The 14,742-nt window shown below is 40.1% G+C and overlaps 1 protein-coding gene across 1 annotated transcript in view; it reads right to left on the bottom strand.

Annotated features, from left to right (window-relative positions):
- Positions 1-865: 865 nt before the first annotated feature.
- LOC118453895 (uncharacterized) overlaps positions 866-14,742 on the bottom strand; it is a 108,219-nt gene continuing 94,342 nt past the window's right edge. The window contains exons 4-7 of the mRNA XM_087838978.1: positions 5,231-5,287; positions 4,337-4,410; positions 4,087-4,182; positions 866-1,013 (exon numbers count right to left, since the gene is read on the bottom strand). Coding sequence (XP_087695104.1) covers positions 866-1,013; positions 4,087-4,182; positions 4,337-4,410; positions 5,231-5,287 — 375 coding nt within the window. The remainder of the gene's footprint in view (positions 1,014-4,086; positions 4,183-4,336; positions 4,411-5,230; positions 5,288-14,742) is intronic.

Raw genomic sequence — 14,742 nt, 5'->3', positions numbered from 1 at the left:
TTACCCCACAGAAATCAAGTGCCTCTTCTCACAACTTGACATCCTCAACAGTGCCCTCTTTTTAATATTTTAATAATAGGATCAAGAGTGCAAACAAAATTCAAAGCAAATAAAGTGCTAAAATATTCACAATGACACTGTGCTGTGTGGTGGGAGAGTACAGACAAGCTGGGTGTGGAGGATGGAGTGCTGAGATAAAGCTCAGCGCAAATATGTCCATCTCTGTAATACAGAGCAGCCAGGGGCTAATGAACATTAGCCACCAGTTCATTCCTGACATTAAAGAGCCTACTGTTTTAGGAAAATAAGGCTGGGCTGACCGCAGACACAGAGTTTTAACACGAGAGAATATATAATACTGACCTGACATTTCAAATCAAGTTAAATTTCATGCTGGAAGGAGTGAAGCACCCTGTCAGATGTTGTTGGCGAAACATAATGGAGGTCTGAAGAATAGTTTGCTGTTAAATGGGCGACTTCCTATCTTTCACATCCTTGACAGCGGAGATTATTTTAGACCAAAGTCCAATAATGTAAGTCTGAATGCAACATCTGACCTTCAAGGATGCAAAGCTTAAATGTTTCTGAATGTACCACTGATGAAAAGAGCCTCCGACCACTGGCTTATAGGTGACACAGCTGCAGTTCCTCTTAAAGCAGAAATACTATTATGTTCTCAAAAGGAGGAGGTCTTTGGGTTAAGGCTTGAAGGTCCATAGCACTCCTAGCCTTTTTCTAGCTTTCCTATTAAAGATCAACCAAAAGAAATGATTAGCTGAGGGTAAAGGTACACATGAGCACTTGTACATAGTGGCAAAGCCTTTGCCCTCTACTGAGGAAAACAGTCACGCGAGTGTATGTGTATTCACATATGAGTGTGCTTTCGGTCAATAGGAGGGCCAGCGACCTTTCTTTGCACCACTTGCCTCTCATCCTCCAGCAGTATCTTTGGCCCGTCTAGCTCCACCTGTAGCTCAGAAATCTCGTCTTTGTTCTGCCTCTTTTGCCTCCTTCTGCACAACAACACAGACAGGAGAGAGGGAGCAGAGGTGAGGCGTGCGGGGAATTGAAGCTGTCTGTTTTTAAAGGTGTCAGCACACCTAACTTTTGCATAATACATATCACACCTCAGAGATGATCCATTAGCAGGTTACAGCAAAAGAGCCGAGCAATAAACTGATGAGATATGGCTCCAACAGACACACAAACGCATCACACACAAATACACACACACAATATCCTCCACTTTTAGAGCCAGATGAGAGGGTGGGATTGTCCCTGCGGTGTAGCCTCGTGTGTGGCTGCATTTAAAACCACTTTTACTTCTGGGCTCTGACCCTACACTGCCTCCAGAGGAAGTGCAAAAGACAAAGTGTGCGATAGAAGGAAAAGAGAGAGAAATAGAGCAAAAGATGAAGACAGAGAGAAAGCCAGACTGAAAAAGGGAAAAAGCAAGCCACCACACCCCTCTGTACTTCCAGACACTGATTTATAATTTTAATATCTCTAATTTCCACAGCAGTGCCCATTTTCCAAATGTCATTTTCCAATTTATGTCAAACCGTGTGACCATTTTTCTTAATACAGCTTATGACAAGCTCGGTGGCAAGGCGGATATGCAATTCAGATTGAGTGTTTTACAGGCACAGCAGCAGACACACTAGGGTGTTTGTGTGTTTATCTTTATCAGTGTCTGCTCAGTATTTTGAAGGGGAAGCACTGAGAGCGTTATACACTCGGGAAAAATTGGGTTTGCTACAAAATATGTGCCTTCGGGGAAGAAAACCATAATTCTGCCATAAATCTAATTATTACAGTTATCATAATAAGAATTATGATGGTGGCAATGATAATGTATTAAAATATGCATTAACGTTAAGAGCTTGAAATGGAATGTGGGCTGGCTTTATGGCCGTTACATGAATATTGATGTTAATTAAAACAGAACCTCTCTTTTTATGTAACACTCCATCTTGTTGTAATGGTAAGAGTTGTACATGGTGGCGAGCCGGATGGAGATGAAGTCATTACTGGCTGGTTTGCCCCACAGAGGTAGTCTGGAGCTCCTCTTTGATGTGCTAGGGTCTTTCCAGGCAACCTCTAATCTCTGTGTGTTAATCTGGATTTTCCCATCATACGTTGAAGACTGCAACTGAACATTAACGGTTGGGGGAAAAAACCCTCAAAAGCAAAACGTAAACTTTTCTCGAGGTTGGTCACAAAAATTGCTGCAAAATATTTAAGCAGCCACACGCATGATTTTCAATGTTTTGATATAACATTTAGCAGTTTTAATGATGGCTACGTCACTGATCTATGAGCCATTCAAGCATTTAACTGAAGAGATGAACCAGTGTTGTGTCTCCACACAAAACAACTCTATTGTTTTGTTGTAAGCAGTCTGTCAAAGAAAAAAACAAAACACAAACTGGTTCATGTTTCTTTAACTGCCACAAATGAAAGAATATGAGGTATAAAAAAGAACTCCCAAAGAACTATTACTTGAAAACTTGGCATGTCTTGGCTTTGAGTTCAGTCTGTTCTTAAGAAAAACTGAGGTGATTAGACAAGTGTCAGGCTTAAATCAATCAATCTATAGCAGATTAACAGTATCTGAAAGTCATGTTGTTAAGAAAGAGGAAAAAATCCAAATGCAAAAAGACCTGATACAGGACCAGAGGGTTTATCTGACCCTTCAGATGATCCATTTACTCTTCACTGATGCCTCATCAGAAATGGTCTCAGTGGAAGGGTTGCTATTTCCATTCTTAAGGAAGGAAGCAAGTAAAGGCTCAGGCCAAATTACACAAGAAATGTAGGTCTCATGGATTCATAAATCCCGATGTGAAGTTTTCGGTTTGTAATTGAGTATCTACAGACATCTATAAAACACCGCTCTGTCTGGGTTTGGGGTGCATTTCAGTCAGTAGTTTTAGAGATCTTGCGACTGTCAGATTTTGATTCACCATGTAGCACCATCTAAACACCATCCGATTTATAAAGGCTTCATTTGTAAGTATAACAATGATACCAAACCTGGATAAAAAAGTCATGGATTGGCCTCCCCACAGCCCAGACCTCAGTATTACTGAAGCAGTGTGGGATCATCTTCAAGGAGAACAAAAGGCAGCCAACATCCAAAGAAGAGCTTTGAATGTCCTTCAAGAAGCCAAGAAAGTTGGCTAAGAGAGGCTGTGCTCATCGTACCACACACTGACTTTCGGGCATTTTAAAATTGCATGTTTTAAGAAATTGAGCTATATATTTTCCTGGGTGGCTCAGGAAATATTCACAGGTGTGTAGGTCTAGAACAGGGGTAGGCAACTCCAGGCCTCGAGTGCCGGTGTCCTGGAGGTTTTAGATGTGTCCATGATCTAACCTCTGCTGCTCAGCCCGAGATTCGGTAAGTGCATTTCTTGAAGTTCTCCAGAGGCCTGGTAATGAACTAATCATTTGATTCAGGTGTGTTAACCCAGGGTGCGATCTAAAACCTGCAGGACACCGGCACTCGAGGCCTGGAGTTGCCTACCCCTGGTCTAGAAAGTCAATCCCATTTAATAACTGTTTTATATGCATTTTATGTTTTAACAATAATTCTGGGTTTTTATGGTAATAGTTTTAGTTTTAGCAGTTTTAATACCTTTTTCTGCTTTTTCTAGTTGTCTTACTTTCTTTAATTGCATGTACTTCTTTGACTTTATATAATTAAAGAAATTCCTTCTCTATTTTCTAGCCACCCTTAAACCTGCTAAACTGTGAATTAAAACACAATTTCATGTTGGGGTGTATAGTGCATACAGTTTGAACTGTATGCAAAATAAGTGTGGTTACTGCCAGCTGCTTGTTGGTAAATTGACATGTGTGTGAAACAGGAACCTTTTCAGAATAAAATAAAATTTCTTCATTAGTTCTCATAATTCCTTCAAATGGTCTTGCAGTTTTGATACGTCATGTAATGATGTACTGGTACTTCCATTAAATGATAAAGGAGAAAGTAAATTGCTTTTATAATAAAACCAGCTTGGGGAATCTGTGTAACAACAGTGTAAAGAGGCCACAAGACAATTAAATGCTTATGAGAATTACCCCATTAAGGTCGACATTCTCCACATCCAAGAATACTTGTATATACATTCCTGGAAATGACACCGGACTCCAGGCTGGTGGCTCCTCAGTGTTGCTGGGTTAAAGACAAGCCCAAACAACAGTTCTTGATCAGTCTACAAAAGCATGTTTAAAAGCATTAATAATAGGTGGGATCTAAGTGATAGAATAAGGACTTTCTATGGCATTGTGGTGTTACGATCTGCTTATGGTAATCTAAACAGTCTCAACTCTATCCCTCATCTCCCCTCTGAGCCAAACACTTATCGACTCTCTGAGTAGCGGCCCGCCAGCACATGTTCCCAACTATTGAAAAAAAGGGTAAAAATAACAGGAACAAGTTGTCGGAAATGAAATTTCAATTCATCCAGTCCCTTTATACACTGGTGCGAGAGCCTGTCGTTGAGAGGGAGGGATCAATAGTGTTTAGACAGCGGGGCAGATTTTCTAAGCGCTGGATCAATAGGAAGGAGAGAGGAAAAAATACCCTGGCTTTTCTCTGGCTGTTGTAGTAAATACGAACAAATCAGTGGCCTTAGGCTAAATGGATTGACCAGCTGTTTCCGAGTTCTGTGTTGTAAATAAAGATCCATTCTGAGGTGTGTAACTGAGGCTCAAAGGCAAAAGTGTCACTATTCAGGTTGGGCCTGCACAGGTTGTGCTGGACCACACAAGTGTCCTGATCAGAGGGTGAGGAAGATCAGGGAACAGAGGACAAGCTAGAGAGCCAAGGACAGCGAATCACAATAACTTATTAGGGTAGCTCAAATAACCTTTCACACGATTTAAACTTCAATAATTACATACACGGGGAGAACATAGTTACTTTCTTTCTTTATTTTATACATCTGGTTAAGTTTGAAATGTCCAACATTTGCCACTTTTTATCTAGACCTTCACTGCATTACATAGCACTGAAGTGGGAGGCATTTTTCCACATGTGTTGCTAGGTGTTGCACATTTTATTGCCTTCTGAGAAGCATAGCAATACTCCGCTTCACTCTAATTTGGAATTCTATTGGTGCATTTACTCTTCCTTTCAATCACAAATAAATGTGGGAATGGCAATTTTATTTCTAAAGCACATTTTATTACAAACAAGCTCAGAAGACGTGAAATTTTTTACCTCTACTTGCATGTGCCAGCATCTCTCTTCCATCTGGTAATAAACATTGTACTGCTTCTGAAATGGAAATAGAACATATATTTATAACACAAGTACATAAATATAATCCAAACACCACACAAGTTTGTTGCACTCGTCAGCTCTAGAGACAGTGCGGCCATTTTTTATTTATTCATTTATTTAACTGTAGGATCAACAACAACTCGCCCTACATCATTTTACTTACATAATGAAATAAATCAATAATACAGTACTAGTTCTTAATATTATTTTGCAAACCAATAAGTTTAAGCACGTGTACTGTTTCAAGCTGTAAATTCACTTTTCCTAGGACATTTACATTTCATTTTCAATAAAAACGGGTGTTATGCAACTTTTTAACACTGGTGATGTAAAATGGAGACAGAAAGCAGCATGTCTACAAAAAAAGATCACTATTATGTTTTGCAAGTATATGACTAACAAAGAGTGACAGAAGAAAACATAAAAACACAATATTTCGACTGATTAAAATAAGCTACTACATGAGAAATGTACAGACTGGTTCATGACCTAGGCATCTATGGCAGGTTAAATATTTCCACCAATATACTGAGCTAATCAAGGGGGTGAGATCCTGACAGGATGACTGATGGCCCGATTGCTTTGCACCACCTCTGGACTTATTAAAGAAAAACACCACAGGCCATGCTTTCACAAAACTCATTGGTCAACCACAGTGGAGAAAGTGATGGGTGAAATTCATCACTAAAAACTATCGAGCCCAAACAAAACACACATTGGGGCACAGAACTACACAAGAACCTCTGGTCATCAGGGTACTGATTGCCTTCAGACTCGGGGAGAAGACACTTTAAAGGACATGAGTGTAGGGAAAAGGATGGCTGCTGAGTCTCGCCGCAGGGTTCACAAGGAAAAATAGAAGAAAGAATTCTTAGACTTTGCTCTGCAGCACTTGGAAACACCATTCGTTCCTCAGAAGAAATATGGCTCAAATTCCCTTCCTCCAAACATTTTCTTATGCTCAGAAGAGTAACTGTTGAAACTTTATCAAACTGACGCCTGGAGAAAGGAAACCATATATAACCACATTCTCTTTCACTACACCAATCATATTGTTTTCTAAGGTATCTTTTTAATGTAAGAAATGCACAAAGACATCACAGAAAACATGCTGTAGAACTGCTGGAACGTAACAGTCACACAATCTTCACGAGAATACATAAACAGAGCAGCTAGACATGTTGTACAACTCATTTGAGGGCAATTTCACAGTGTAATTGAGGCTTTGTGTGTATATGCGCCTGTTTGCAAGTGCTGCCTTTCACTGATTAAGGTGACCTTAGATTGTGCACTTACCGAATCTCGGGCTGAGCAGCAGAGGTTAGAGCACAACTCATTGGCTTCCTGAACACATTACCTTAATGATGCCATTCCTCACGCCTCCATTTCAACACATTTAGAGATGGAGCAGTTACATCGTCTATTAAGACATTCAAATGTCTCCCCTAGCTATTTACCCACTGCTCGAGCACAAAAGGGTAGCCCGAATTAACTGTGACAGCGCTGACTCGTTTCCCTTTCTAAACAGACAAAATACATAGAAAAAGTCATCATGCGGGAAAGGTCATTAAAAATTTAGATTACAGCTTCCTTGCTTTCCCGAAAACTCTTGTCTTTCTCTGCCTGTTAATGGGATTGTTTTAATATTAAAGTGTTCATTATGACAGATTGTGAGGCTGACTCTCAATGCTGCTTGTTTTCCTGTTCCTGGCATGTGATCAAACCTCATTTACCCGACTGGGGGATTGAATGAAATGTGCGATTATTAACCCTGTGTCTGCCCCTGGAGGAGGGGGTGGATGTTTGCCTCCTACACATTTTATCTTTTGGTGCACCTGAGTTTAAGCTGTTGCGTTTCCTCTGTTCTGTGAATATTTGTGAAAGATTTTTTTTTTTTTTTTTTAAATGCCTTTAAACACACAAAATGCATATAAAGTCTGCCAGAAATGTATTTTTCTTCTTCAGTTCTTGTGGAGGTTACTGTCCAATGAGCAGCACATCCCCAGTGAGTGGTCTTTAATGTTCTCATGCCCCAGCAGACTACCTGCTCCATATTCTGGCCCGAGTAAGCAGCTTCCCCCTCCTGTTTTGAGGTATTTGGGGGTATTTTTGGGAGGAGACAAGGGCTATTGAAAGTGTTTATGTTCCTGGCTTGTACAGAGGGGTCTAATGTGTAACACAGAGCACTTCAGTATTCAGACGCCTGGGGCTATTCTCTAAGTGGTCTTTACTTTGAAAACACAGGTGCCCTCCAGGGCTTGATGAGTGGTTGTTGTGTGCATGTGTGTCCATGTATGAGGAAGCAGTAAGCTGGGAGGGCAGATAAAGGGGCCGCACTGTTTTATCCATACATCATCACTCCATGTTATAATTTGATTCAGTATGGTGGTCTTGCAGAAAGCCCTATGCTATTATCTTTAATAATGCAAGGAGGGATTAGGTACTCACTCTCTTCTGATAAATACAGACAAATCAGTTAATTCCACTGACACTCCCCACCAACTGCCACAACGCATGCACAAGTCCAACTCTGATTTGTTTTCTTTTGCTCTATAAAGCAGAATAGTTTAGTTTTTATGTCCTACTCTAAACCAAAACCATACAGTGCACAAAAGATTTGTTATTGTTACAGAAAACTGTAACATAACTTAGATTTTGATATTTGAAAATCTAATGAGGTCTGGAGGGATCTCATAAATTAGAAAAATAAAGCTGCGCATGCTTCGCTGGTGCCGCTGCATAAAGAAACAGCAACATTTTTCATAAAATTAATAGGAGAGGTTTGACACGTCTCTCGCTATAATTACCAGTCAGGCAACCATGACCAAACAAGAAAATGCATTTTATGCCATACTGTAATATAAACATGCAGCTGTCGTGTAAATACAGCATGACTGCACACATATTCTGACAGTGCCCTAGCGGAAAAGTAGTTTAAATGAGGATAATGAAACAAAATATGAGTTGGCTATGCATTTCACAGAGTTTATGGTGTCAGTGGGTGCAATGCTGATGGAAAGGCCTCATGGCCATTTTAAAGGCAATAGACCACTTAGCAGATCTCAGCTGGTCCTGATGCCGGCAACCTTGATAATGAGGAGCAGCTGGAGCAACAGTCATTAGACCTAGCCATCTCCACCTTCAGGAACTATCTTTTATTTCCATAAAACCTTTTATCCATTTCTGTCGCTGCTGCTATACTGTCTAACACCGACCCAGGGCCATTAATGACTACAGCAGTATAGTAAATGTCATTACATAGCTTGTCTCATCAATACTTCTAAAAACAGAACATCAATGGCAAAAAGAGGCAGAGCAGATATAATATGTTTCTGGTGGTGTCACAATCTTGTAGGTCTAATTAAGCTGGAGTTCAGCAGAAAGGCAGCATGAGAGGAGAAGAGGGAAGGAGAGGGTGACCCAATTAAAACCAAATCGAAACTCAGATTCACTCTTCAGTGTGGCTCACGCACAGACTGAGTGGGAATCTGTGAAAACAAGGAGAACAAGCTTTATTAGTCCCTAAAAAGCCCTGTTGCTACATTAATATTCCAGTCTAATGAAAGCTTAGTTTTCCCCATTTCCCTACACTTGCCTGTCAGTGTTCAGTTCATAAATATTTTCTTATTATGATCGTGACGGGTTTTTTCCCCCAGATATGAAAAAAATAAATAAAATTCAGAGCCAATTATCAGAATGACAGGTGAAATGGGAGCGCGCTGAGAAGAAATGAAGGGTTGCCATGGTGATATAGCAAAGAATCATAGTGGATACTGTATGTGTGGTCACGTGACCGATGTCTGGCTGAACTGCAGCTACGCTCGGGCCCCTGCACACCAAAGGACACTTAACCTCAATCGCTGGTAGCAATCACAGGCCGATCAAACTGAATTTATTGGCTATTTCTGTCTCCGGGTCAGACCGCCGTAGTGCCTGCAGACTCGACCGCATCCAAATTCAGAACGTTCTCAAACCTTTTGACTAATGACAGCTTTAGAGGGCTTGGTACAGAGCTAAGGCATGTTCATATATGCATTTATAGAATCTACATGAGGAAAAAAAAAAGTCATCTGAGTTTTTATATAAATCACAAAAACCTCTGCAGAGATGTAAACTATAAAATTATGGTTATGGTTTTGATGGAGTTACATTTAGGTAAAAAGAGAAAGGCTTTTGTCGGTGAATTTTGTAAAAATATCTATATGTTCTGATTTAAGAGACTACAGTCCTGAGATAAAGTATTTGCTGTATTTCTGAGTTTGTCACACTTAAATGTTTCAGATGACCAGAAAATTCTGATATTAGACAAAGAAAACATGAGTAAATACAAAAGCTGGTTTATAAATGAAGATTTCATTTATTAAGGGGAAAAAGTTATCCAAACTTTCCTGGCCCTGTGTCAAAAAGTAACTGCCCCCTAAACCTAACAACTGGTTTTGCCACTCTTGGCAGCAAAACGTGCAACAAAGAGTTTGGCAACGCGTTATTCACATTGCTGTGGGGGAATTTTAGCCGACTCTTATTTGGAGACTTGCTTAAATTTAGCCACATTGGAGGGTTGTAAAGTATGAACAGCCTGTTTAAGGTCATGCATAATCATCGCAATCAGATTCAAATCTGAGCTAGACTACTCTAAGACCTTCTTTTTGTTTTTTTAGCCATCAGAGGCAGACCTGTTTCAGATCAGTGTCCAACTGGAGAACTCAAGTGAGTTTGAGCTTCAAGGCACAAACTGATAGCCAAACGTCTCCTTTAGGATTTCCTGATAGAGAGCAAAATTCATGGTTTCATCAATTACGGAAAGTCGTCTCCTTCCTAAGCAGCAAAGCAGCTCCAGTCCATCACACTACCACCACCGTGTTTGACTCCTGGTATGACGTTCTTTATATGAAAATAAATTAACTGTAATTAACCACATTTTTTTGAAAGCTGAGTTCAATTCCTCTAGCCAAATCCACACCTGCTTACTACCAGACCAGTTGAATCAACTAATCACTTAAACAGATCCTCTCAGACAAAAGGAAGAAAGCTAAAAGATCTAAAAAAAAAACAAACAAAAAAAACAAAAACAAAACCCCAACACATCATCCTATGATCTAAAGCAACTCCAGAAAACACGAGAAACAAAGTTACTGACATCTATCATTGTTGAAAGGGATATAAAGCCATTTTCAGGGCTTTGTGACTCCAGCGAATCACAGTGAGAGCCTTTATCTACGAATGGAAAAAACTTGGAACAGGGGTAAATCTTCCCAGGAGTCGCTGGCCTACGACTCACCCAGGAGGTCACAAACAAAACCAGAACAACATTTAAAAGAACAGCAGGCCTCACTGGTCTGAGTTAAGGTCGGTGTTCAACAATTAGAGAGAGATTGGGGCAGCAACGGCATCCATGGGAGAGCTCCAAGGTGAAACCCACTGCTGACCAGAAATAAAACAAAGGCTCGTATCACATAAATAAAAAAAATATTCTGTGGACTTACAAGACAAAGGTTAACCTTTTGTTGAAGGCTTGAATCCCGTTACATCTGGCATAAAAATGACACAGCATTTTATAAAAAGAACATCATACCAACAGTCAACACGGTGGTGGTAGTGTGATGGTCTGGAGTTTCTTAAGACTGAGACGGCTAATTGATGGAACCATGAATTTTGCTCTCTAACAGAAAGGTTTTGGAGTGGTGTATTCAAAGCCCAGAGTTAAATCATATTAATATGCTTTGGCATGACCTTAAATAAGTCGTTCGTAGTTGAAAAAACCCTCCAATGTGGCTGAAATAAAACAATTCTGCAAAGAAGATTGGGGTAAAATTCCTCTACAGTGATGTGAAATATTCATTGCGGTTCTTGCTGCCAAGGATCACACAACCAGTGATTAGGTTTAGGGGGCAATTACTTTTGATACAGGGTCAGGTAGGTTTAGTTTGAGCTTTTTCTCCTTAATAAATGAAATCATTGTTTAAAAACTGCACTTTATATTCACTAAGATCATCCCTGTCTAATATTGGAATTAGTTTGATGATCTGAAACATGTGTGACAAATATGCAAAGACATCAGGAAGGGGGCAAATACTTTATCACAGCACTGAATATATGTGTGTATTTGTGAACTGTGTCCCACTCTGTGATCCCCTTATTAAGAATACAAACCTCCATGCATGGACAAGGATTAATATTTGAGAATGTGTAAAATGGAATTGGAAATGAAATGACTTGGATCAAAAGTTAATTAAGAAGCACCTTGCACAACTATATCTTTTTAGATTGCGCCTGCTCTAACGGTGCTTTAGCATGTAAGGCTTAAACCAGTCTAACTGAACCAGTCACCAGCAGACTTGCATTAAAACTGCTCTAAAACTAGAACAGAACCACAAGCTGGTGTTTCAGTCTTTGTATCTGCCTCAATGGAAAGACAAAGTCTGCTTGAGGATGCACTTAAAGCACTATTTTTTCATACTGAATCACTTAATACAAAGGAAAAGAGTGAAGCTCAGAAGCAGCGTGGTAGGTTTTTAAAAATAACTCACTATTACCATATTTATAATTTTAGAATATGTATGCACTTTATTAAAAGTCATTCAAAAGTGAAATTCAACATACAGAAATGCAGATGTGCCACTGATAATGATGCCAGAGTGAAGTGTGTGGAACAGAAATTATACAAATAAATGAATAAAAAAAAATCATCCAACCAGAGCAATTATGGATCTAATCAGAGCTTTCTGCATGAAGGTACAGTTCTCCTATCTCGCTCCCATTTGCATCATAACACAGTGTGCAATATTAATTTCCGAGTTTACTGCTTATTGGAAGTGCAAACTATGAAAGCCATTAAGGCTCCAAATAGGAAAGCAATTTGCTGTCACATGGATTCGGCTCTATTAAAAAGAAAAATCTTGTTAACCATTTGGAATTAGAGTCATTTGGCAAAAGGCATTCTGCAGCACTCCAGTAAAATAAGTAATTATGCTTCTCTTCCTTCTGTCCCCCTCTTTCATTTGCACAGGCAAGGTGGGGAGCGGTGGATGGGGAGAGCGACTGGATGCAAAGGTAATTAAACTTGTTGGCTATCTGTTTGGGTAATGTAAGGATCAGGCCAGTTGAGAGCCTTGGAGGCAAAAGCAAGATGAGAAACACATCTATTTTTCTTTTTCAGTCTGCCAGCCCCCAGGTTTACTTTCGTCTGGTCCATATATCACCTATCCCACAATCTAAGCAGGCAAGCAGCCATTAAGAAGAAAAAAAACAAAAAACTAGATGTGACTATTCCTCACAGTTTACTTCAGTTTCATTCAGGTTCCAACTGAGTAAAATCTCAGCAGTTCTCAGTTGTGAGTAGCTTACTATTTAAATTAAACCATCTCCACAGGTCTTGATGTGTTTGCCGTAAACATAATGCGTTCAGCATGTTACATATATTTGTCATTTCTGCCGTAACTTTTCTTTGTTTTGAGAAAAAACAGTGCAGCTACATTGGGATCCAATAATAACATAGTTGGAATTCTTTTTTGTTGTTGTGTATATATACCAAACAGCCATGAGAACAAAACTATCCTCTTAATTAGGTCCTTATCGTAATGCCAACATATGATCTCTGGGATGCCCTGTGGGTTCTGAGGTGGTGCTTCCATAGATCAGACTGGATCCGACATGTCCAACAAATGCATAATAACTTTGCGATCTGGATAGTTTGACTGCTATTACTGAGTCTGATTGTATGTCCAATAGAAAATTTGGGCCCATACAGGTTACACAAATCTGAGTCTGAATACAGTAGAAAAAAGCCCTGCAGGTAGCTCAATTGTGGAAAAGCTCCACCACTATGAGTCTGATGTTGCTTTTCTATAACACGCAACTGTCCAAAAAATACAGCAGCACTGACAAAGAGGAACTGAGAAGCCCAAGGACGGATCAGATAATTGGAACTGAAATCAGTTTTTGCTTCCCACCCCCATCACTTGGGCTCTTTCTTGTTCTTCAACAGTTTTTCTATACGCTACTCTTGGAGAGTCGTTTATTTGATAATGATGATGGGTGGAGAGCACTGTTGGTCCAAAATCTTTTCTTTGAGGTTTCTTGGTAATTGTGATTGTCACTGCAAATATTCCCCGTCATTTTGATATTAATGCAACCATTCACCCCATGGTAGTTTTTTCCTGTAGAATGAGGCATCATTACCCTGAACTTAAGCATTACAGTTAGTTCTGCTGGGTTGTATCAGTGTCCAGTAGACTTATTTTTGCTTTTAGTAATTTTTTTTATCCCCCTGCTATGATCTAATTACAAAAATTCCTAGGTTTGGTTTAGGAAAAGGTTTCTGGTTAAGTTTTGGTGTGAGACTGGGCAACTTCACTTATTCTATCAAATCATTTTCACTTCAAAACTTGTAATCTGCCCACAGGTTCCTAACCCTTTGCTTGGCTGATCATCAAGAGAAGCTCCAAACTCTTTCATTTCTATGCCAACCAGACTCATTTCAAGTCTGCTGTTACCCTGAACCTTTGGTTTAGCGGTATTTTCTGGATACTATCATAACCTCTTAATCATCATTATTCCAGTTCAATAGTTACTCTACTCATGGCTCCCTAACTCCTCCATAAGACTGAAAACAAAAAATAAATAAATAAAATAAAGGCGATTTATGGGGTGGCATGTTTAGCCTCAAAGGTGTTTTATGGTTGGACCTGGAGGGCCTATTTAGGAAGCACTGCGTGCTCTGTCCTGACCACAGGTATTGATCGTCAGCAATGGCCATGGCGTGGCTGACTAGTTAAAGCCCTGCATGTGCCCTCACAGGGAGATGAAAATGAGGCCTTTGTGTGTAATGATCTGTGTATGAGCAGGGAGGGGAGGCCACAGAGACAGAGGAGGAGAAATTAAATCATTCCTTTGCTCTTTCAGGAGAGGCACTGCACCAAGCCATGCTTGGCTGCTTAATGTGGGATCTGTTTTTGAGAGGAAAATTAAAAAGAGAGAAAGAAGGGAGTTAGAGAGCAGAGAAAAGAGAGATAAATGGCTGGATGTGGAAAAAGTAAATGAGAGCATCCTGATTCGGGAAGCTGTGTGTGGATGTCCCTAATGGGGTAGGCTGATGTGTGTTGTCTGGTAGCTGACCACCACAGTTACAACTACGGTTACACTGGCCTCTACCGATCTCACACCAGGCCCTGCCAGCATAGAGATGAACGCACTCAATGCCAATTAGCAGAAAACGCTGGTGCATAACAAGTGCAGTGGAGACGCTGGTCTAATTTGAGAAGGGGTGAAACGATGGATAAAATGCTTTTAATCATATGAGGCATTTTCTTTTTTCATCCTCTGGAGAGCCAAGAGAGAAGATACACATGGTTGTGAAGCCACACGAGTCTCACAATAGAGAAAACAAGCACTTCCTCAAATTGGTCAGTTTGCAAACAGCCAGGTTGGGAGAGCTGTGCTACATCTCTACG

This window comes from Neolamprologus brichardi, chromosome 1, assembly GCF_056152115.1.
Source record: "Neolamprologus brichardi isolate AB-2024 chromosome 1, ASM5615211v1, whole genome shotgun sequence".
Lineage (NCBI taxonomy): Eukaryota > Metazoa > Chordata > Actinopteri > Cichliformes > Cichlidae > Neolamprologus > Neolamprologus brichardi.
Note: the sequence above shows the minus strand (reverse complement) of the source record. Positions and strands in the feature narration are given on the sequence as shown.